This window comes from Periplaneta americana, chromosome 12 (assembly GCF_040183065.1).
Source record: "Periplaneta americana isolate PAMFEO1 chromosome 12, P.americana_PAMFEO1_priV1, whole genome shotgun sequence".
NCBI classification, from domain to species: Eukaryota; Metazoa; Arthropoda; class Insecta; order Blattodea; family Blattidae; genus Periplaneta; species Periplaneta americana.
This window is the reverse complement of record NC_091128.1, coordinates 9960099-9984097: the sequence shown is the minus strand read 5'-3', so window position 1 is coordinate 9984097 and position 23999 is coordinate 9960099. Positions and strand designations below refer to the sequence as shown.

The following is a 23999-nucleotide window of genomic DNA, read 5'->3' as shown; positions in this document are numbered from 1 at the left end:
ACAGATATTCATTTCAATATCATTAAATGATACAGTGAGTCTACTAGAGCTTAATATTCACAGAGTGAACCGTAAGTACTATCATTAATTTCAGGGAGTTGTTTGAGGTATTTCAAACAAAGCAGTTTAATACAATTTTGCTCGTTTTTGCTTCCTTTTGGAGATAAAAATTGTTTTATATGAAACATTTCATAGCATGTTTTGGGAAAGGCACTGATTTAATTCCCAGTATGCTCAGTCAATTTAAGAGGGCAATGAATTATGATAATGAATGATTGAAAGAATTTTAGTTTTGTTCTTTAAATGTGCAGAAATTGAATCTGGATAAATGTAAGATTCTTGTTGTTGTATTCTAATGCCAGGCGTTTGACAATAAAGTCATTTGACCTCTTGCACTCCAATATTTTTCAAAGATATTATCATGGTCAGCCACTGAAGCACAGATTTTGAGGTGTTCCGAATCCATTTCTTGGCTTGAGTTGCACAATGGGCAGTTAGTGGACTGATATATTCCAATTCTATGCAGGTGTTTGGCCAAACAATCATGGCCTGTTGCCAATCTAAATGCAGCTACAGACGATTTTCGTGGTAAATCGGGAATTAACTGTGGATTATGATGCACAGAGTTCGATTTTTTTCCCTTGAGATTGTGTTATCAAATTTTGTTTGTTGAAGTCTAAGTATGTAGATGTAATAAATCTTTTCACAAAGTAATATTTAGATTTAGTAACAGGTCTGTAAATAGCAGTGCTGCCCTTCTTTGCTAAAGCATCCGCATTCTCGTTTTCCAGGATTCCACAATGGGATGGTATCCATTGGAATACAGTTCTTTTATTGAGTGATATTAATTGAGAGAGGATTTTAGTTATTTCTGCTGTTTGAGATGAAGGTGTGTGTTTAGAGATTATTGATAGAATAGCTGCTTTGGAGTCTGACAATATAACTACATTCTTAAATTTATTGATGTGGCATAGAAGATTCCTGAGACCTTCACTTATTGCAATGATTTCTCCACCAAAACTTGTTGTTCCATACCCAAGAGAACTATAAAATGAGAAGAGACAGCACGTAACACCTGCACCGGCACCTTGTTCTCTGGAGATCAAGGATCCATTGGTGTATAAATGAAGCCAGTTTTATGGAGGGTACCTAATATTAAGTGTCTCTAAAGACAATTGCTTCATTATTTCAGTGTTCACTTCTGATTTCAGTATTTCTTCTGTTAAATTTAGATTATATTCTATATTTAATAGAGTTAAAGAGTTTGGTTTAATTTGTAAGTTTTCTTTTAAATTCGGGATATTGATTTTCTGTTTTAATTCTTGAACAATGGATATGAAACTTTCTTGAGTTTTCAATCTACAGAGAGGACTGTATGAATGCCAATTGTTTCCTGGTAATCTGATAAGTTTTTCATATTGAACTAGTGCTTTTTCTTCTATTGTCATTTTGACGCTGTTAATATTAGTGAGAAATCTTATAGAATCTATTGGAGGTGTTTTGATTCCACCAGTAAAGAGCCTGAGAGCCTGGTTTTGAACATATTCTACTTCGTTTATGGAAGTTGAAGTAATTGAAATTTCTCAGCAGTATGTCAGCACTGGCTGTATAAACATTTTGTATGTAGTGTTCAAAGTATTCCTAGAGCATCCCCATTTCTATCCTGCTAGATTGTAAAATTCTTTTGCAGAACGAGAACGAGAAATTAATGACATTACTTACGGTTCACTCTGTATAAGGAAAAATACAGAAAATTGATTTAAAAAAGCAATGGAATATATGAGGCATTGCGTATAGTAGGGTGAACTCAACAAAGAATCACGATTTCAAGTTTGCTCCTAATACAAAGTATCCACAACGCCTCATACTCTTTCCAGCATAATTATTACTGGTTTCTTTTTTTATTCATAGCTGCCGAGTGGTGCATTGCAGTTATCTGATTCAAAGTAGGATCTCCTACAAGATATTCTGCACAACAGTCTTGCTAAGGAAAACAAGGAGATTCTAAGATTGAGAAAAGTACCGGTATTGAAAGTAAGTACCGGTAATACTTTAGTATACATAAGTTACATAAATCAAAATGTATGTTGCTGACAGACTTTTTATAATTGTTATAACACTGGATCTTCATATGATAAACATTTATTGAAATCAATTTTTAAACACATACTTCTTTACTTTGTAGAGAAGATATATTCATATCAGCTTGGGACTGTAAGCTTTCCATTAAGAACTTTATTTTATTCCACTTCCACAAGGAAATAAGTATGTGTTATTATTATCTGCTTTATACCCACCTTCCTTTTAGTACACAATAATAAATTGACACACATATCAGTAGAGCAGGATTTTATGTAATATGAAAATGAGAAATATGTACATAAATATGTGGCTAAAAATGGCAAAATATGTAGATAAATATGTAATAAATAAAAAAATATGTAATTTAAAAATTAAACTTTATTAGATATATTTTTGCACACTAATGAAAAATTACAGGTGCACATGTGGTCCAACGTCAATTAATTATTGTTTGGTGGCGCAATTAATAATTAAATATTTTTCCATATTTTCTGCTGTCATTGATCGTCTCGTCAGTGGCAACCCATAAGTAGGAATCATCAAGTTCAGCACTAATTGTTTCCATTGTGTCGGAGTAGCAGGAGTTCAAATAATTTTTATGGAGCGTTGATTCATGCGAAATATTGAAGTTGTAGTATTTGCGTAGGAAAGCTTGAAACTTTTGAACTCCAAGTTTATACCATGGTATGTTTGCAGCAACCATTGCCATGCACAAATTTTTATTAAATTCACTGGTACAAGACGAAGAATGTTTCAGCACCACTTGTATAAGAAGAACTTCTTTCTTTTCGACGGAGCACGACTTTTATTTCTCATGTGAAGTTCAGTTTCTAAATGCTGTTCTAATTGTGACTTCATGGAGTACCCAATGCGTGTCACAAACTTTGCACAGCACGATTTTATCATCGTAGTAAAGGAATCGTCAATTGAAATCCGGTCTTTAAGCTTGGATGCGAATAGTAGTAGACTAGCTATTTGTATCACCTGAGGTCAAAATAAGCTTCTTAAGAAAACAGAAAAAACTATTGTTTTCTTTTAGAGCAATCTGATTGACGATGTTTGTGCGAAATGGTCATATCCACAGGGTAACTTTCACTTTTTCCTTCATCGCGTTAGCAGTACAATGACCCACCCTTCGCAGTGGTATTTGTTCCTACTTTACCGTTACTTCTTAAGGGATATACACACTATTAGCATTGCAAACAGATGTCCATTTTTTCACAGAATACGTTATTATTTTCAATTATTAAATTATATTTACGCACTAGAGACGAAGAAATAAGCTTTATAAACAATTTTAAAACTAAATAATTGATTAGATTGCGATCTTATTCGTGTTAATTGTGTAAGCATGTGCGGCTTACAGCTGTTTCGGTGCTTCTTCACACCATCCTCAGAGCCTACTAGATCTTGGCGTCATCTTGAACTTCGCTGCCTGTTGTGTGGGTGCGTTCGATAAGTGAAAATTGTTGAAATGTGGTGTCAAATAGTGTGTGTGTTCTGAAATTGATCTGTGTGTTGAGAATTTGATCTGGCTGTGTTTTAGTGTGTCTGTATATTTCATATTGTTCTAGTGTGTTGAGTTTTTATCAAGACAATTTTAAAATGTATAACTTAAGAATTAAGTAGAGGGAAAATTGGTGAAAAAAATGTGTATTTTTTCAAAATATGTAAAATATTCCAAAATATTTATTATGCACCAAAATGTTAAAAATAAGTAACTTAAACCTTTGGAATAATTATCCCTTTGATATGATTCGCCGACATTTTAGCTTTCCTTATAGCTACATATATATAGGAACAAAATATGTAATTACATAAAATCCGGGCTCTACATACCAGTGATGAAGCTAAGGTATAAATACTGGGTACCTAAGCTGAAAAAATTTGCTTTCTTTATATATTTTTATAAAGCAGAAGATTCTCGGATTTTCTATCATTTGTTTTTGTGACAGACCCCTCAAGAAGATGAGGTCCACTCATTTTCACCCCAGAAGAGAATACAGATATATCGTTGTTGTTCCTGCAATAACTCCTATGTGCAAAATATAAAAGTTTTCAGTAGGAAGAAAAAACACATTTATTCATCCTATGGCAGCCGTACATAGGAGACTGTGAATTCCTACATTTTCGAAACAAAGAAATATAATTGCATATAGGAGATTTTATTGTTTGCTGTATCACTATTTAAGTTATTTAATAGAGCAAAAACCTGAAAATCGATAAATATGTCACATAGGAGTTATTGCAGGAACAACGACGATATGTCTCATAACAGTCTTAGCGAAGGATATTTCTCATACCATGAAAATTGAAAATTTATATTTTGTTTTCCTCCATGTGCTTTTTTTAATATGTAAATTCGGTGTCGATCTTCTGTCTTTGTAAGCTCATTTTGTTTCATATGTCCAACTTGGAAACAGTTTCTCTTTTAATTGTACAAATAATGACTTCAATGTGTCATTTTACACAAAATTAATATGCAATACACAACACATATTCACTTTTGATTAAACTAATACTCAAAACGCAGCTCATTCAGAGAACACCAATATGGTCGGGAGGAAATTAAACACAGAATAAATATGGGAAATGCCTGTTATTATTCGGTTGAGAAGCTTTTATCATCCAGTCTGCTGTCAAAAAATCTGAAAGTTAGAATTTATAAAACAGTTATATTACCGGTTGTTCTTTATGGTTGTGAAACTTGGACTCTCACTTTGAGAGAGGAACATAGGTTAAGGGTGTTTGAGAATAATGTGCTTAGGAAAATATTTGGGGCTAAGAGGGATGAAGTTACAGGAGAATGGAGAAAGTTACACAACACAGAACTGCACGCATTGTATTCTTCACCTGCCGTAATTAGGAACATTATATCCAGACGTTTGAGATGGGCAGGGCACGTAGCACGTATGGGCGAATCCAGAAATACATATAGAGTGTTAGTTGGGAGGCCGGAGGGAAAAAGACCTTTGGGAAGGCCGAGACGTAGATGGGAGGATAATATTAAAATGGATTTGAGGGAGGTGGGATATGATGATAGAGAATGGATTAATCTTGCTCAGGATAGGGACCAATGGCGGGCTTATGTCAGGACGGCAATGAACCTCCGGGTTCCTTAAAAGCCAGTAAGTAAGTAAGTAAGCAAGTAAGTAAGTAAGTAAGTAAGGTTGGTTGGTTGGTAGATAGCCAAAGTTCTGCTATAATGGCAATGAAGCCATCAGCCGTCTTGCAGTCGAATATTTTTCCGTGGTGTTGAGGTGAACAGGCAAGGCTTCTCAATTTTCCAGGTGGTGCTTATCCATGATTACGTCCTTTCCACATAACACACAATTGGGTGAGATGGAGATGCCAATTATATATAAATGAGCTGCCAAACAATCATGCCCGGTCAGAAGACGGAAGGCTATCAGTGCTGAATTTCTTGGTTCTTCAGGGATGATCTTTAAATTTTGGAGGAGGGGTTCCCATGAGTTATCTTTAGCCGATTCCTTTATTCTGTTCAAAAATTGTTGTTTGTATTGAAATTTTTTATTTAATATGACAGAAATAAATGATTTTTCAGTAATATGTTTTTCTATTAGGGTGCAGCCTTTTGCAGCCAGTTGACCCACCAATTGATTACCTGTATAGCCGCAGTGCACTGGAACCTATTGCAGAACTATTTTCTTGCCAGTTTTTGGAGCTTCTTGATGAGGGTGCAGCACTGAGAAGTTGTGTCAGTTTTCTGTGAACTATTATTAGCTGTAGCTTGTATAGCTGCTTTTGAGTCAATGAAGATTACAGGTTTGGAAAATTTATTTTTTTATTTGAAGTAGTTTGGTTAGAATAGTGCATACAGCTTCAACTCCTCCATCAAAGTTTGTGGAGTTCTTCCTGACTTCTTTATAGAAGGAAAAAAATTTACAATTTATTTTTTATTTGAAGTAGTTTGGTTAGAATAGTGCATACAGCTTCAACTCCTCCATCACAGTTTGTGGAGTCCTTCCTGACTTCTTTATAGAAGGAGAAAAATTTACAAGTTCCTCCAGCTCCTGCAGCATCAAAATCGTTTTATAAAGATGAATCACTGTAAATGTGTAGCCAAGTTTCACAACGATATTTGCTATTAATTGTTTCTAATGTTAATTGTTTTGCTACATTTGGATTTGTATTTTTTTAACAATTGTTTATTGTTGTTTATTGTTAGTAAAATAACATGTACAAAAATACAGTCTTAATTCTTCCCTGAAGAAGTAAAAAAAACTCGTGCTCAGGGAGTTCTAAACACATACTCGTACTTAACACAAACAGAGATAATTATTTGACACAAAGTGGGTCAAGGAAAAAAAAATTATAGGAATAAATTAACTTTAAAAACACAATTCCATTTTTAACAATTTAAATCATACAAATACATACACATATTAAATGAACATAATATGGGCATTTGTTAAAAGGGCAGATGTCACTTTTTTTGTTTTTTGTTTTTTTTTACTTTTTCACAGATAATGAAACTATAAGGGTAAATACATCATTCTATGTTAAAAGGGCAGCAATATCTTAGTTACAAATAAGTTAAAAATGCTGTAATGATCTTGAGATATTGTTAAAAAGTCAGATGTCCTGGACATCTGCCTTTTAAACAATAATTAGTTGTATTGTTAAGTTGGGAGCAAATATCACCAGTTAGATCAAAGGCCAATCAAAACCCACTCACACTGTGTGGAATTTGCATTGTTGTAAACTTCAAAGTTTCAAACCTTGAACAGCATCATTAAGCATCATGAGTTCTACAGAAGAAGATGAATTTTCTCTTGGAGGAAAAAGAAAAGCCAATCCTCAAAGTTATAAAAGAAATGTTGTAAAACAAGCAAGACTGAAAGGAGAAGCTTACACAAATTACTCTGGAAAGAAAATAGATGCCAAAACAGTCGGTGAAAATTGCAGGTAATTTAATATTTCAATATTAGTAACTTAGCATAGTCCTTATATTTAGGTGGTTTGAATGTAGGCATATTATTTTTTATTGGTATTGTTATTCTTCTTCTTCTTCTTCTTCTTCTTCTTATTATTATTATTATTATTATTATTATTATTATTATTATTAGCTTTAATAATTCCATTGCACATATTACAGACTATGAACACGCTAATGATTAACTTTTATTTATCATTGGCACCATTTTTATATCCATCAAAGTACAAAATAATCATAATATAATATTATCATTGTAGATGCAGAATGCAGTGCACACAGAATATTGGAGATGATGATTACGTGGAAATCTTCAAACAAATTTACACTCTTAAAACAAAGAATGAACAAGACATATTTCTGCAGGGTTTAATAGATGTGCAAGACATAGCACATAATCGTCTACGACAAGGTGAAAAAAAATTAGATAGAACCTCTTTTAAGTATCATGTGTTATTGGGTACTCAACCCATCCAGGTATGTTTGAAGTCATTTCTTTCACTATATGCTGTTTCTGCTAAGAGTGTTAGACGCCTCAGAAATTTAAAGCTGAAGGGACAAAGCCTTACTGATAGGAGAGGTAAACATGTTAGTTTTTCTTTTCCAGTGGATATAAAAATCAAAATTCATGAACATATAAGTTCATTTCCATTAAAAGAAACTCACTATACTGGAAAAGTAGATCGTTATCTAAGTGCAGATTTGACTATTAAAATGATGTATAACTTGTTCAGACAAAAACATCCAGATGCTAAGCTCAGCTATAGTGGCTTCTGTAAAATATTCAAGGAGAATTTTAATTATAAGTTTGGTCAGCCACAAGTTGATTGCTGTTGCACTTGTTAAGAGCTAAAACTTAAAATCAAATCACCACATATTAATGATGCTGCTAAATGCTGTGCTATAGCAGATCTTGCTGTGCATAATAGAAAAAGTAAAAAGTTTCATGCTGCACTTAGAGAAGAATTCTTGGATGAACTAAAAGGGCTTAACAATAATGTTCTATCACTGTCTTTTGATTATATGATGAATGTTTCACTTCCAAAAGTTCTAGTTCAAGATCTTTTTTATCTGAGGCAATTGACAGTAAATTTGTTCTGCGTACATGATATAAAGAAAAACAAAGCTGTATTCTATTTATATCATGAGGAACAAGCCAAGAAAGGTCCAGACGAAGTGTATTCATATTTGTTAGATTATTTACAACATTATTTGCCTGCTCATATTGAAGTAGTCCGGTTGTTTAGTGACAATTGTGTCGGACAGAACAAAAATCATCCTCTTTCCAGACTACTCGTAGCATTAACTGACACAAAACAATTGAAAATAATTCAACACTTCTTTCCCACAAGGGGACATAGTTATCTCCCTTGTGACCGCGATTTCAATATAGTGAAGAGGAGGTTGGAAAAGACAGATAGAATTTATACTGTACACCAGTTAACAGAACTAATAATAGAAAGTAGCACCACACAAAAATTTACTGTGAGAGAAGTAGATAGTTATACTATTTTAAACTTTAAAGACTGGTGGACAAAGTTTTATAAGAGAATAGCTATTTCCCTGGAAAGTTCATTGAATCGGAGGGATGAGAGGGTCCATTTTGGCATAACTTCACTGCATCATTTCATTTATGATTCAGATACTCCTGGCTATATTGTGGCAATGGCATTCATTAACGGTCTGGTCAAACATACCTTTAATGTTGGCCTACAACAACATGTTGAACTAGCTTAGAATGTAAGTTATCCTATAGATAAAGTGCCCTTAAAAAAGGAAAAAGTAGGAGACCTTCAAAAAATTATTCAGTATGTGGAAGATGGTCACCGGGAATTTTATATATATATATATATACATTTTGCAGGGTCCTGTTATGAGTGAGGAAACCAGCAGCTAGAGTTCTTGCTGAAGATTATGATATTGAAAAACTATCTTTAAACAATAAATTGTAACAAAGAGATATTTTTGTAAAATATAAGAAAACCATAAATGAGTCTTTAAAATTAACATCACTTGTAAGTTTTTCAACATTGTTAAAAGGGCAGAAGCCCTTGAGTTTCAAAGTGTACTGAAGTGTCAATTTGTTAAATTTAAGAGATTTCAAGTCCAAGGCCAATTTCAAGAAGATAAATACTATGTTCTGAGTCGTGCAGTATTTAATAAATCAGCAAAATGTGGATAAAAATCAGTTTTTTGTTAATACTGAAAAGTTTACTGTGTTGTAAAAATAAGAAAACCAATAAATGAGTCTTTAAAATTAACATCACTTGTAAGTTTTTTCAACATTTGTTAAAAGGGCAGAAATCCGTGACTTTCAAAGTGTAATTGAAGTGCCAATTTGTTAAATTTAAGAGATTTCAAGTCCATGGCCATTTTCAAGAACATAAATACTACGTCCTGAGTTGTGCAGTAATTGCGAAATGAGCAAAATATGGATACAAATCAGTTTTTTGTTAATACTGAAAAGTTTACCCTAATGGACATGTGCCCTTTTAACAAATGGCCATTCATATATTCTTTAAAACTTAAATTCCTAACGCTACTTTTGAAATTTCTGATAAAAAAATATTCCAAATTCGGGTATTTTTCAATTATTTTATTATATAACCTTGGACCAAAGTAGGTACCATGGCTAAGAGCTGTGCTTGTGAAACACTTTGGTTCCTCTAGTCGTATAAAATCGGATCTTTTAGTTCCATATTTATGATGATACAATTTGAATTTATTACGATTTTTATGTATTAAGTGTAATAAGGCAATATAATAAATCTGTTTAATTTTCAAAACATTAAAATCAGTGAACAAAAGCTCGGATGAGTAAGCAATTGGTTTATTAAGGCATATTTTAATTATTCTTTTCTGAATAAGTATTAGTGGAGTGAGATTAGAATTACAATCATTTCCCCATCCTAAAATTCCATATTGAAGACTGGATTGAAATAAAGCTAAATAAATGAGACGTAAATTATTAGCTGGTAAATATGACCGAAGTATAACAAAGATATAAATTGTTTTACGTAATCTATTGCATAAATATGTACTATGTTTATTCCATCGTAAATGTTGGTCGATTGTAATGCCTAAATACTTAACTTCTGTTCGGTTAATATGGGACATTCACAATAAAATTTTGGGAAGAACAATCAGAATGATGAATATTGGCCTAAAAGAAGATTGAGGAGATTTAAGACCACTGGATCTTAGTGAAAACGGAAAAACAGTTGTTTTGGATGTGTTTAAGAAAAGAGCGTTTGGTTTGGTTTGGTTCCAATAAGTTATTTCCTGTTTGAATATTTATGTATTCCAAGGGATTTTGTCGGATTTGTGACATTTCAATGTTAGTTTGGGGAATGAGATGCGTTTGTAATCTTTTAACTTTCTGCATAAATCCTTCTTGTGTGTTTAATTTAGTAGGCAAGATTTTGTATTTTCTCCAATAATCTGCATTAGACAGTCTGTTTAATTTCTCATACCGGATTTCTGCTTGTTCTTGAAACTCGTGTATCAGTGGTTTTTGTTGAGTAAGTTGTCTCATTGAATCTATTGGTGTGAATTTCACTGCACCTATAATTAAACGTAGTGCTTGGTTTTGAAATTGTTCTATTTTATTTCATTGTTGTGGGGTGCATGTGATGAGTATTTCACTACAATATTTGAGGACAGGTTTCATGTACATATATGTGGAATTTAGTTTACGTCTCTGGCTTCCCCATTTGCAGCCAGCTAATCTTTCTAACAGATTTAATCTCTTTTGGGCTTTTTCTACTACAGTATTAATATGATCATTCCAAGATAATTTGTTACCGGTATCAAATATGACTCCTAGATATTGTGAATTGATTGCTCTTTGTAAGGGAAGTTAATTAAGCTTGATGTTATGTTTAGTGACATTTGTGAATATTTGATATTTAGTTTTGACTGCATTTACTTGCATTAGGTTAGTAGAGCACCAATATTCCAATTTAGTCATGCTGTGTTAATTTGGGTTTCCAATGACTTGAGCTTATTCTTTGGTTTTGAAACCCAGATGAGGAGGTCATCAGCAAATAATGTAAACTTTACTTCTTTGCCAAAGATCTGGGAACATCGTTGATAAATATATTAAATAATGTTATACTCAACACTGCTCCTTGAAGTACACCCATAGCTGTTTGTTTGTATTTTGAAAAATATGATAGATATTTAACTGTGCTGAATCGCTGTGTGATGAAGTCTTGTAACTAACAGAGCGTATTACCTCAGATTCCTATTTTATGCAATTTTTCTACAAGCTTACATACATGAGAGAACAGATTGTTAAACTTTTTGAATATCACCACTGGGTGAGTGGTACTGTATAAAGCTAGACTGCTGTTTTGAAAACAAGTTGTTGGATTCAAGGAACCAATTGAGACGTGCAGCAATCATTCTTTCCATATTTTCCATATCTGACTTGTCAGAGAAATAGGTCTGTAGTTATTAATATTAGATGAAGTTTTACCTTTCTTCAAAATGGGTATAATACCGGTAATGCTTTTTTTCCAGTTAGCAGGTACTGTAAAAAGTTCAGCATGGTTTTTTACACTTGTCTCTAAGGTTCTTGATAAATTCTGAATGAATTAAATCTGGACCGGGGACTTCATTCGATTTAAGAGTCCCAATAGCTGCATCTAGTTCATGGATTGTGAAACTATCAACAAACACTTCTCTTGTGTTTCATGTAAACACACTTCTTTTGTTCACCTTCATATTTGTTTCATGTTTTTTTTTTTTTTCTAACATTTTGTGAGTTGTTGTGATCCTATGTATTATTGTAGGTATATGTAAGGCATTTGCAATAACCTGGGGGTCTGTTAGTTGTGTATTTTTGTAAATTATGAGTGAGTTACTTGGTGGATTACTCTTTGTGATATTAGATATAAATTCGGGTAAGCTTTCATACCATCTTTTCTATAGTCCATTTTAGAGATGAAATTGTTAAAACTTTGCCTTTTGGCTGAGAGTACATCTTTCTTAAATGTGGCCACTTTACAAGCTTCCAGTCTATAAAATTGTCTCTATTACTGTTCTCTTCTGCTTGTTTTCTGGCTGTATCACGAGCTAATTTTAATGTCATTGACACTTTGTTTAAAAAACTTAAAATTGTTTAACGACACATTAAAAGTGTTAAAATTTTTAAAAAAGGTTATGTACCTTAGACAGACGGCCCATTTCGACGCCGGTTCTGTGTCATCTTCAGTGTCCTACGAACTACTAATGTTCCTGTTGATCTTGCATACTGTCATTTGCATTCGTCAGTTGTAGGGGTGGGGGTGTGTTGCTCCTATGGTGGGGGGTGTTTGTTTGTGTGTTATGTATCATGATATCGAATAATGTGTGGGTATTGAACTGTATTTGTGTATTAAGTATATGTTGTGGGTGTGTTATTGTATGTTTGTATATTTCGTATTGTTCTAAGATGTTTAACTATGGACTTTTTGGTGTGATGTGTAGAATTTCCATATCTGTTTCTATATTATTGTAGTCATGATTATTGTTGATAATATATTCTGCGTAATTTGATGTGATGTGTGGTTTGGTTATAGCTTTAATGTGTTCTTTATACCTTGTTTGAATGTTTCTTCCTGTCTGTCCTATGAAAAAATGTGGGCAACTGTTGCATTTTAGTTTGTAAACCCCAGTTGAATTATATTTATTTGAATGTTTAATGTGATTATTTCGATATTTCTGTGTTGTGTTATTTGTTTTGTATGCTATCTTGCATTTTTAGCTTTCTGAATGAAGTTGCAATTTTGTGAGTATTGGTATTGTTATATGTTAATGTTATGTATTTATTCTCGCGTGGTGTTTGTGTTGGTTTGTTCTGTTTTTGTTTTGTCTTTTTTATTAGTGTGTCTATCATGTTAGGGTATATCCATTGTCTTGTGCTATATATTTTATTGTGTTTAGTTCTTCAGTATAGTTATCATTGTTCATTGGTATGGTAATTAATCTGTATGTCATTGTACGGAAAGCTGCATGTTTATGTTGTATGGGATGGTTTGATGAATTGTGTATGTGTGTTGTAGTTGTGGTGGGCTTCCTGTATATTTTGAATTCGTGTCTGTTATTTGTTTTGGTTATGGTGATGTCTAAGAAATTTATAGCTTGGTTATGTTCTGTTTCTATTATACACTTTAATTTGGGATGTATTTTGTTGAGTTATTGATGTAGGTTCTCTATTTGTCTTTTGTTTCCATTATATAGGACTATTACAGTATGTCATCTACATATCGATGCCAGTACATTATTCTCTCTGCGTGTTTGTTGTTGTCAGTGTTTAATATGTGTGTTGTTGTTGTTTTTTTGTGTTGTTTTCTAATGCCAGGCGTTTGACAATAAAGTCATTTGACCTCTTGCACTCCAATATTTTTCAAAGATATGTGTTTGTTCTATATTATGAATGAAGATTTCATCTAATATACTTGATATAGGTGAACCCATTGGTAATCCTTCAGTTCGTGTATAATATTTATTGTTATGTGTGAAATAATCTTTTTTTAATGTTTCTAAATCTTTTGTCCAGAAAGGTTTGTAGCTTGGGATCTTTCCTCGGGGCACCCATTTCTTTGCTCCTTTTAGTACCGGTATTATAGTTGCACAAATTATATTGTTACATTTTTCTGGGGATTCGTTCATATTAATGGAGAGGTTATTTTCTACGTCTTCTCTGAATTTAGTCCAATTGGATTTTTTAAAATTCCAAGAACATCTGTTATAAGATTTGTTTGTAGGTTTCTGATGGTAGTAAAATAGAAGTAACAATGATTCTGTGGCCAAGTCCAGGGTCTTCCAAAACTTTCCTGCTTGCCTTGTTATATATGTCTGAAGATATTAGAGTTAAATCTGGATTAGATGTTTCATGGGAATGAAGAAATGTTGGAGGATCTTCTGGGTTGAATAATAATTGGATTGATTGGGTGTTAAGAAAATCTTCTATTGAACGGCCAACAGAATTGATGCCTACATATCCCCATTCTTTAGAATGACCACTGAAGTCTCCAATTATGAGAGTCTTTGGTGTAACTACTATATTGTCCAAATTGGGTTTGTTATTGGGGGGGGGGGGGTATATGCCATACATTTTGAAGTGTTATTTATCCAAAGTTCTATTTCACAAATTTCAGATTTGTGAATAATTTCAAGGGAAAAATTGTTCCTGGGCCGGGTATCGATCGTGGGACCCTTTGCTTAGCGCATGAATGCTCTACTGACTGAGCTACTCCAGGAACTATACAAGACACCGTCACAATTCTTCCCTTTATATCCACACAACTCAAATGGGCTGACAAGACGCCAGAAACCCAACTTTGAGTGCACACAATTCTGTGTGACGTAAATTGTGGCTTTCTGTTAACGTACCTACAGTAATGAATATATTATGCCTGCTTCACAGGGAGCTTCTACCTGAAAGTCAGATTTGCATAATATATTCCTTACTTCAGATTTGTCTTCCTCAGCCATTTGTTTAATAATGTTGAAGGTTAAAGTTATTCTCTTTTGATGCCAACTAGTACGCCACTAGCTCTTTTTCTTGCTTTAGGTTGTAGAAGTGTCATTTGCAGAATTTGTATAATAAATGAGGTCCAACAATTCATATCCTTCCAATTATTGCATTTACATCGGTAACAATAGAGTTATAAATTCCTAACAGTGAGTAGTTTCAATACTAATGTAGTAAACGTCACAAGAATTATTTCCTTGATGTGAAATATTTCATAAGAATAAAATAAAATTCTCACAGTAACAGCTAAAATTCCGTGTTCATACTAGTTAAGTATTTAAAATGGAGCACGATTATGTACAGATAAAGCACTGTTTAATAATGTAATTGAGAAAAAAAAAAATTAAAGAAACATTTGATCCATGTTGAATCTTTCGTACACTACTTTTAACACTTGAATATAAATAATTGATTAAATCATCAAACGCACCCACACAACAGGCAGCGAAGTTCGAGATGACGCCGAGATCTAGTAGGCTCTGAGGATGGTGTGAAGAAGCACCGAAACAGCTGTAAGCCGCAAATGCTTACACAATTAACACGAGTAAGATCGCCATTTAATCAATTATGAACATTTGATATTATCAAAACTTCTTCAAAACTTCTTCATTTATGTCTGACTTTATATTTCCTTATACAGTGAAACCTCTCCTTACGGACGCCTCCAAGATACGGACACTCCTCATATAGGGCAGATTTTTATGTCCCAACTGAAATAATATAGAAATAATGATCAATTTAACTCTCATTTACAGACACTCTCAGACATGGACACGGACAGCTGTTTCACAGTTCTAAAGCTTGCTTTACCTTCTGACTGCGGACAGAACTTTGATTTCAAAACCTAATGTGTTACAAAAATGGAAAATTTAGTTTTGAGAACTGTACAGAAATTCCTTACCATGAAAGAAGACAATAAGGGTCTCGTAGGCTACCACTAGCCCAACCGGCTACCCCTTGTTGCCTGGAAGCGGGTGGATAAACAAAGTCATAAAATTTAACCTGTCTGATGGGTCCAAGGTGAAATTGTATTCGACACATGATAGGGCTAGTAGGATTATTCTCTTCACTTCAATCAGTTGTTCTGTTTCGAGAGACATGGCACCTGAACGTAAAGGTTAAGTTGAAAACAGTAAATTACAGTACTGCATAACTGTAGACCTAGAATAAAATTGCATGGCATAGTACTGTATTTTACTTTTTCAGTCTTATCTACTGTAGTTGAAAGTTGCAAAGGATTTACTGTAGTATACTATATTTAGAATTAAACTACAGTAATACATTTCATTTAAAGCATGAAGAAATACATAATGTATAAGTTATTATAAATTTACTGTTACATTGGGGAGCCTCCCTCCCAATAAGGAACACCTCCCAGATGCAGACAGATTGTTACGTCCCTTCGATGTCTGTAAATGAGAGGTTTCACTGTATATGATTGCATAATTACTCTAGTCCAGTAAATCAGTCAGCTCTGTTACACCATTCTGTTCCTATGGGTACACAGTTGAAAAATAAATCCCACAGGTGTTAGCACAAGCCAAGATGATGCACAAAAACCATCTTGATTGTACTGCTATGTTCATCCATTTTGATTTGGCGAGTTTGTGTGTCATACTCTTGCTTTGTGTTTTAGTCTAAGCATGCATTTTTACTATGTCAGATCTGTTAGTGTTGTGTTTTCCACAAATAACAGGATATAAAGTCAAGATCAAGAGGACATAATAGTACACGTGTGCAGTAGCTAAGTTGCTATTTTGGAGATTTTTAAGAAAAAAAAAACTTTAGGTTCGCACATGCTTATGTTTGCTTTGTCATGTCTGTTACCTGTCAGATCTGTTACTCCATGTCATGCCTGTTACATCATTCAAAACAGAGCCTTAATTTTTTCTAATTATCTATCATTAAAGAAACTAAAGCTCAAATATCTTCGCCTTAAGGGCAATCTACTAAGATAATTGTTACTGAAAGAATGGTTTCTGTTAGTTACTGAACAAGTTATTATTTTATATTAGGTAAAAGATTTGATATTAAGATATTTAAAATATTTGTTCATTTTTGATCTGAAGTTAGTTCTGTTACCATTCTAACACCTACTCACTGTTTAAAGAATGTCTGATATAAAAATAAAGGAATTCTATTTCTATAAAGATCCACTGTCTTGTCCTATAACACACCTGACATTTCGTCGTGCCATCAAAGATTCATCGATGCTTGTAGAGAATGCTGTACAGCAAGGTGAGTGTACAGTGGCTGATTACTATGGCAGAGACATTGCACTATATTAATACATGCAGTGTAACATAACATGACTTAAAATACAGATTAGCCCAAAAAATGTATACACTATTTGTTTATAAATAACTTTAGAACAAATTCAGATAAAATTCTCATTTTCGGGGAAATTGTAGCTTAATGGATAGGTCGAAGAGGTGCTGTCGAGTACCCAGCACAGTCCCCAGACCTAACACCAATTTCTACATATGGGGGACCCTAAAGGATGTTGTTTATCAGGAAACGCCAGCTACACTGGATGTGCTACGAGAACAAATCAAAATTTAACGTCATGTGCAGCTATGACACTGGACACATTACAGAACTTAGTTCGTGGAACAGTTCGGCGGCATCAATAGTTTTTGGATGCTGTTGGTGGCCACTTTGAACACCTATATTAAGCTACAATTTCATGAAAAACGAGAAATTTTTCTCAATTTGTTTCACTCTTTTAGGACCCCATCTTCTTTCATTCAGAGCAGAACTAAGTACAGATCTAATATTTTTCTTCCTAGGCATAATTAACAACTTAGCCAATTAAATATAACAACTATAAATAAACTGAACACTACAACTATACTTATTTCACTATTTTTAGGTCTATGCAAATGTTTCTGTGTAAATGAAACACTCAGAAAACGATTATAAACCCACAACACAAAACTAAACACTCAACTAACGATTATAAATGCACACAACACACCAAACAAGGCTGCAGGCCGAGTTTGATAACCAGTCTACTATTGTAATATGAAGTTACGACATGTGTATCGTACAAAGTTTTATCCACTTTGATTAAAAAAAAATAATCTAAAATTGAATATTGTCTAAATGTAAAATTTTTATTGCCAGCTATATACATTTGCTTTGTAGGTGATCGATTCATATAGAGGGGCTTGTACGAGAAACATTTGAAGCTATATACATTTGCTTTGTAGGTGATCGATTCATATAGAGGGCCATGTACAAGAAACATTTGAAGAATATTATTGTCGGTATTGTCACCATGACTATTTATAAATATAAGTGTCAATGGTATTGCATTAACAGCTATACTGATTTATTAATTCCAACAAAATCGCGACAGAGGTATGAAGAGGAATATAAGAAGTTTGAAGAGTGGTGTAAAAAACAAAAGTAGAGAATATTTCTGAAAAGTTTATGCTGGAATATTTTTCAATGAAAAGTGAAAAGAAGAAATCAAGTTCTCTGTGGATTCATTATTCTATGATGCGGTGTACGATATCACTGAAGACAAACGTGGACATCAGTCAGTAAGTAGACACAATAATTGTTGGGTTTTTAAAGCAAAAAAGTGAATTGTGAAAATGTTACCATTAATGTGTATAACAAATAAAAAGCTTACAAGGACAAGGATCCTGCTGATCCAAAGTTGCACTTGGGCATGGGTTCGATTCCAGCTTGTGCTCATTACTGGTACTTTTTTCCGAGGTTTTCTCCAACCATAAGACGAATGCGAATGTCAGGTAATCTATGGCGAACCCTCGGCCTCATCTTGCCAAATACCATCACGCTATTACCAATACAATCAATGCCAAATATCCTAGTAGTTAATACAGGGTCGTTAAATAACCAACTAAAAGAATTGCAGAGAGCAATCAGAGTAGTATAATGAAGCATTAATGGTTGAAGTGTTGATCAAAACTTTTTAGTGGTGGTAGCAGTATGTGTAAGAAAAGTAAATAGTTGGTGTACTATGGTTGATGTTTAAGAAAGTGCGAAGTTAATACAGTGCTAATAGTACCTCCCTCATGCCAATAACTGCTACAGAAAAGAATAATAAAATTATGCCTTAATAAATTCTTGATTACCCTTCAGAACTGTTGTATTCAGGATTTAAAGTATTTGACTTCCATCAAATTCATAACAATGTATTATTGAATTTCGTACATAAAAAACGAAATATATTTAATTTATATTCACATAAATCAGTCATGTCAATTGATGCCCACAGGAACAAGCGCGCGCTTTATAGCTGAGGAGAGCCTGAGCAGTTTACAGCGGAAAGGAAAGAGACAGACGAAAGAAGTAGTATATGCCGCTTGGCCGAGCTATGTTCAGGGATGGCCAGCACTGATTCAATAGATAAAGGGAAGAGAACTTATTAAAACTGTATCTATGTTAATTTTTAGATTTGTCTGGAAGTATAAATGCATTATAAAAATATAAGTTTTAATTTTAATGTTCATTTTTCACAAGTTTGATTTTTTTGTCCAAAAGAAATACCGTATTTTCTCAACTTTCTTTGTAGAAAAGTGAAATTTTCAGATATAGGCCTATTTATTTAGTAGCCTTACAGAATGTTTTCGTTAATTTAATATACCGTAAATGCGTATTACTGAAGATAGTGTATTAAAAGTTTTGAAAATATTCGCATGGAAATGAATTATTAACAAAGCAACTACTGTTACATCATAAGCAAAAGATACCTCCCCATGTATTGTAAAAATGTCAGCTCTATAGCTTCAGCACGTTTCGAGAAAATAATTTAATATTCTGATGATAGGAAGTTGCTCACCAATATCACCTTAAAAGCATAATGCGATAAGAGTTTTGTTATGGAATATTAGTTACACTTAAAACATATACTGCACCTAGGTAACTGCTTTGTACTGTAATATTTTTTTGATTAGTTGATTGATTATTTTTATAGGGCTAAAGGTATCATCAATATCAATTACAACTTGTCATGTCATACTCAATCTCTTTTTTTGGGATATCACTTTCTTTATGAATGACATGTTTCATCCATTTAGTACAGTATAGTTGTACTACTATGGAATTTATGTGAATATTCCTTCTTATCTCTTTATTATGTTATTAACATTTAAAACACAACTGCAATATTAAGAAATTGGTATTAGTATTTTTGTTTTACAAACAATATAGATAATATCAAACAGAAAGAAGCCATATAAAAATAACGACATAAAATGTCACGTTCCGTTTGAAGTTTGTGCACCAGTGTTTTCTTAATCCTATAGGCTGCTTATTCATATACACAACCCTTCTCTTTCCAACTTAGCGCTTGATGCCTGCGCACGACGTCAAGGTCAGAAAAATGCACTTGCTTTGACATCACTGACATAAATATAAAACCAAAAGATCAGAAAACATATATTATGCTTAACAAAACCTAAATGTATCATAGCTGTAGCATATAATCACAGTAGCAACTTCGGTCCAAGGCTTTATAACATGATAACTTAATAGCTAAATTCCCAAATACACAATTTACTAATGCTCCTTATTTAAAAAAATCAATTAAAATTGCTGTTTAGAGAGAAAATTTAAATTATTGTGATATGTGTTTTTTCTTCTTCTTTTTTCTTTTTCCTTTTTTTTTATTTTTTACTCTGTTATTTAATAAAATATCTTAACATTATGTGGAATGCCCTCTGAGCACGAGTTATGTAACTTACTCTTTCTGGGGATGCTAGAATGTTTTTATATAAAAAAGCAATATGTATCTTTGTTCTACGAGGGCTATTCATAAAGTAACTTCCGTTTATTTTTTACAAACCTGTGAATGACGTTAAAGAATTGGGTTACAATACGCTTGAAATTGTACACTTTAATTTATTTTTCCACACAGTTTTCAGTCACATTGAGACACTTGTTGTAGCGTTTGACGAGCTTTGAAATTCCGCAATCATAGAATTCGGCCAACCTATGATGCTGGTTTTCAACTCTTCGTCATCGTTAAAGCACTTCGAGCCAAGCCACGTCTTCATGTGCATGAAGAGATGGTAATCGCTAGGCACCAAATCTGGGCTATAGGGAGGATAATCCAATACTTCCCAGTTGAACTCTTGCAGTTTGGTTGCAGTACGACACACTGTATGCGGTCGGGCGTTGTCATGCAGGAAAATCACCCCAGATAACAACATGCCACGATGTTTGTTTTGAATGGCCCTTTTGAAGTTTGTTAGTGTGTTACAGTAACGCTCAGCGTTAATTGTGGCATTCCTCTCCAAGAACTCCACTAGCAAAATTCCTTTTCTGTCCCAGAAGACAGTTGCCATAAGTTTCCTCATGGAAAGTGTTTGACGACACTTTGTAAATTTTTTCGGGGAGTGAGTATGGCCCCACTGCATTGATTCAAGTTTTGTTTCTGCATTCACATACCGCACCCAAGTCTCATCTCCTGTCACACTCTGATCGAGAAAAGCATCACCTTCTCTTTCGTAACACTCAAGAAAGGACAGTGCTGCTCCCATCCGCTGAGCCTTTTGTTCCTCAGAAAGAAGTTTAGGCACCTATCTGGCAGAAAGTTTCCAGTAGCCCAAATCTTCGGTAATCACTTTGTACAGAAGAGTACGACTAATCTGTGGAAAATCCTCACTAAGCTCTGATATGGTAAACCTGCGGTTTGCTCTAATCCTTTCGTCATCCAAATGAATCAGGTCTGCATTCACGATACTCGGTCGATCACTTCTCTCTTCATCATGGACATTGGTTCGCCCATTTTTGAACATACGGCACCATCCAATTTTTAACAACCTCCTGACTTCAGCATTTCTCTTCTCTTCGAGCCTTTTTCTACCTTATTTTTGCATAATGTAAAAATGAATTGAAACATTTAATTTTTACATGGTTGAAGGTGATTTATATGTTGCATTCTGTTGTTCCAGAGATGCACTGAAATGTGCATCTAAGCTTATACAAAGAGTGTTTTCTCTTATGAACAGTAAGTGAACAGATATATACATACATCCGTATATAAGGTCTCGCATCCTCATTGAATAATCAAGACTACTATTTTTTGTTAGTAGTCAACATGTAGATACCTATTAATTTTGAGAAAAATTCGTTCCAGCACTGGAAATCGAATCCAGAACTTCTCAGCTGTGTGTGCTGATCGCTCTTTCCAACTGAGCTATTCTGGGACACGATCCACGGTGCCAGCCGAACTCTCCTCATTGTATCGTCAATGGCCTACTGCCTGCATTTTAGACATATACCGGTAAGTCATATATGCAGGAGCACATATTTAAATAACTTTATGGCCGTATTCAACAACAGTTTCTGAATACTGTTAACATTGATATATACATATATTCACATATGAGGTCTCACCATCCTCAGATGTTCGAAACAGGAACGCGACACATCTAATCAAATCAGAACTGCAAATCACAGTCAACTTCAACTACTCATGTAGGGAATTTTTACAATTTGTTTGAAACTATTACGCTAGGTAAAATATCTCAAAATACTTTAATTTAAGCCTAACTGCCAAAATGTAGAATAAAATTGTTTTTAGTACCGCTAATTGAATTGAATAATTTTTAAATTTTTTATGTGAAATATTGTAGACCATTTAGTCTCCCATATTTTCTTCAAAAATAGTTGGCAACCCTAGCACCAACACTATTTCTACCCAAGTCTTCAACAGAAATCAGAGTGAAAATTCCATGTGCTTGTGTAATACTCATACATGTTTTCCATCTATTAGGAATATTCACAATTTGTCGCATCTTCAAATAATTCTTTCGACATTCTGTAATATTCTGTGAATTTGTCTGGATGCTATGCTAACTCTACCAATAAAACATTACAAGCACCACGATTTTCAACCAATGAATCCAAAACCTACACCTTTATCTTCGCATTCTTATTATTGACTATAGCAGAAGATCTTCATCATCCGATGACTCAATACTGAACGACTCATTAGATCAAATAACATGGCGATATGTGTCATGCTCCATGTGCCGTGCATCATGTTGCTTGCATCACCCGATGTGTAACATGTGTAATCGATTTTATTCAAGCTATGGACTCAAGTTGCGCACCCAAATTATAAAATACAGCCCACATGGGAATGCAGCAGGTTTACAGCATGAGCTTCGATTGCAAGTCTGGTTGTAGTGTAATATTTACCTCTCTGAATGTTACATATTTTTAAATACGAATGTTGTAATTATATTGTACAGGTGATATATTGTTGTTGGTCCAGTGTCTAGGCACTTGACAATAAGTCAATCGCTGTCTTGCACTCCAATATTTTTGTATGATGTTATCTTGTTCTAGCAATGCTTTGCATCCCTGGACATGTTTCACGTTCATTTCTTCATTTGCATCACACAATACACGGGCTGATGTATGGGAAATTCCTACCCTGTGCAGGTGGCTTGTCAAACAGTCGTGACCTGACTTGTTATCAACCTGATTTATGTGGCCCTTGAGGGATTATCTCAAGGTTAACCATTCAAAATTTCCAGGGTGTGTCATTTGCCCCATCCGAATTTTATTGTTTTGGGCAGATCTGAATTTACTTCTGATTAGTTGTTTTACAGAATAATTGTTATTGAATTGTTGTAAAATTTCAGTTTTTCTTTTTAGCCAAAAGTCTACTGTTTCATTTCTTTCATGTCACAATGGGAAGGAAACAACTATTTTTTTTTCTGTAGTTTAGTTAGATAACGCATCTTTTTTAAATCTTGTAGGCTATTTTAGTCTTTTTCGTGATCTGTTGTAAGATTATAGTCTGTATGGCTGCCCTTCAATCTGATAATTAGAATTTATTTACTCTTTCTTACTTACTTACTTACTTACTGGCTTTCAAGGAACCTGGAGGTTCATTGCCACCCTCACATAATCACGCCATTGGTCCCTATCCTGAGCAAGATTAATCCAGTCTCTATCATCATATCCCACCTCCCTCAAATCCATTTTAATATTATCTTCCCATCTACGTCTCGGCCTACTCAAAGGTCTTTTTCCCTCCGGTCTCCCAACTAACACTCTATATGCATTTCTGGATTCGCCCATACGTGCTACATGCCCTGCCCATCTCAAACGTCTGGATTTAATGTTCCTAATTATGTCAGGTGAAGAATACAATGCGTGAAGTTCTGTGTTGTGTAACTTTCTCCATTCTCCTGTAACTTCACCCCTCTTCGCCCCAAATATTTTCCTAAGAACCTTATTCTCAAACTCCCTTATCTGTGTTCCTCTCTCAAAATGAGAGTCCAAGTTTCACAGTCATACAGAACAACCAGTAATATAACTGTTTTATAAATTCTAACTTTCAGATTTTTTGACAGCAGACTAGATGACTAAAGCTTCTCAACTGAATAATAAGAGGCATTTCCCATATTTATTCTGCGTTTAATTTCCTCCCGAGTGCCATTTATA

At 33.9% G+C, this 23999-nt stretch overlaps 1 protein-coding gene across 8 annotated transcripts in view; it reads left to right on the top strand.

Annotated features, from left to right (window-relative positions):
• LOC138710155 (CD2 antigen cytoplasmic tail-binding protein 2 homolog) overlaps positions 1 to 23999 on the top strand; it is a 122089-nt gene that overhangs the window by 11641 nt on the left and 86449 nt on the right. For 3 of the 8 annotated variants that reach the window (XR_011335116.1, XR_011335115.1, XM_069840785.1), the window contains 2 exons: positions 1912 to 2034; positions 5667 to 5868. The exons of 3 other annotated variants lie outside the window; for them this stretch is intronic. Coding sequence is in view for 1 of the 5 variants with exons in the window: in XM_069840785.1 (XP_069696886.1) it covers positions 5856 to 5868 (13 nt within the window). In the remaining 4 variants the exon portion in view is untranslated. Of the gene's footprint in view, positions 1 to 1911; positions 2035 to 5666; positions 7012 to 7299; positions 9770 to 23999 lie in introns of those variants that run through there. 2 more of the 8 variants (XR_011335117.1, XM_069840787.1) reach the window with 2 other exon arrangements.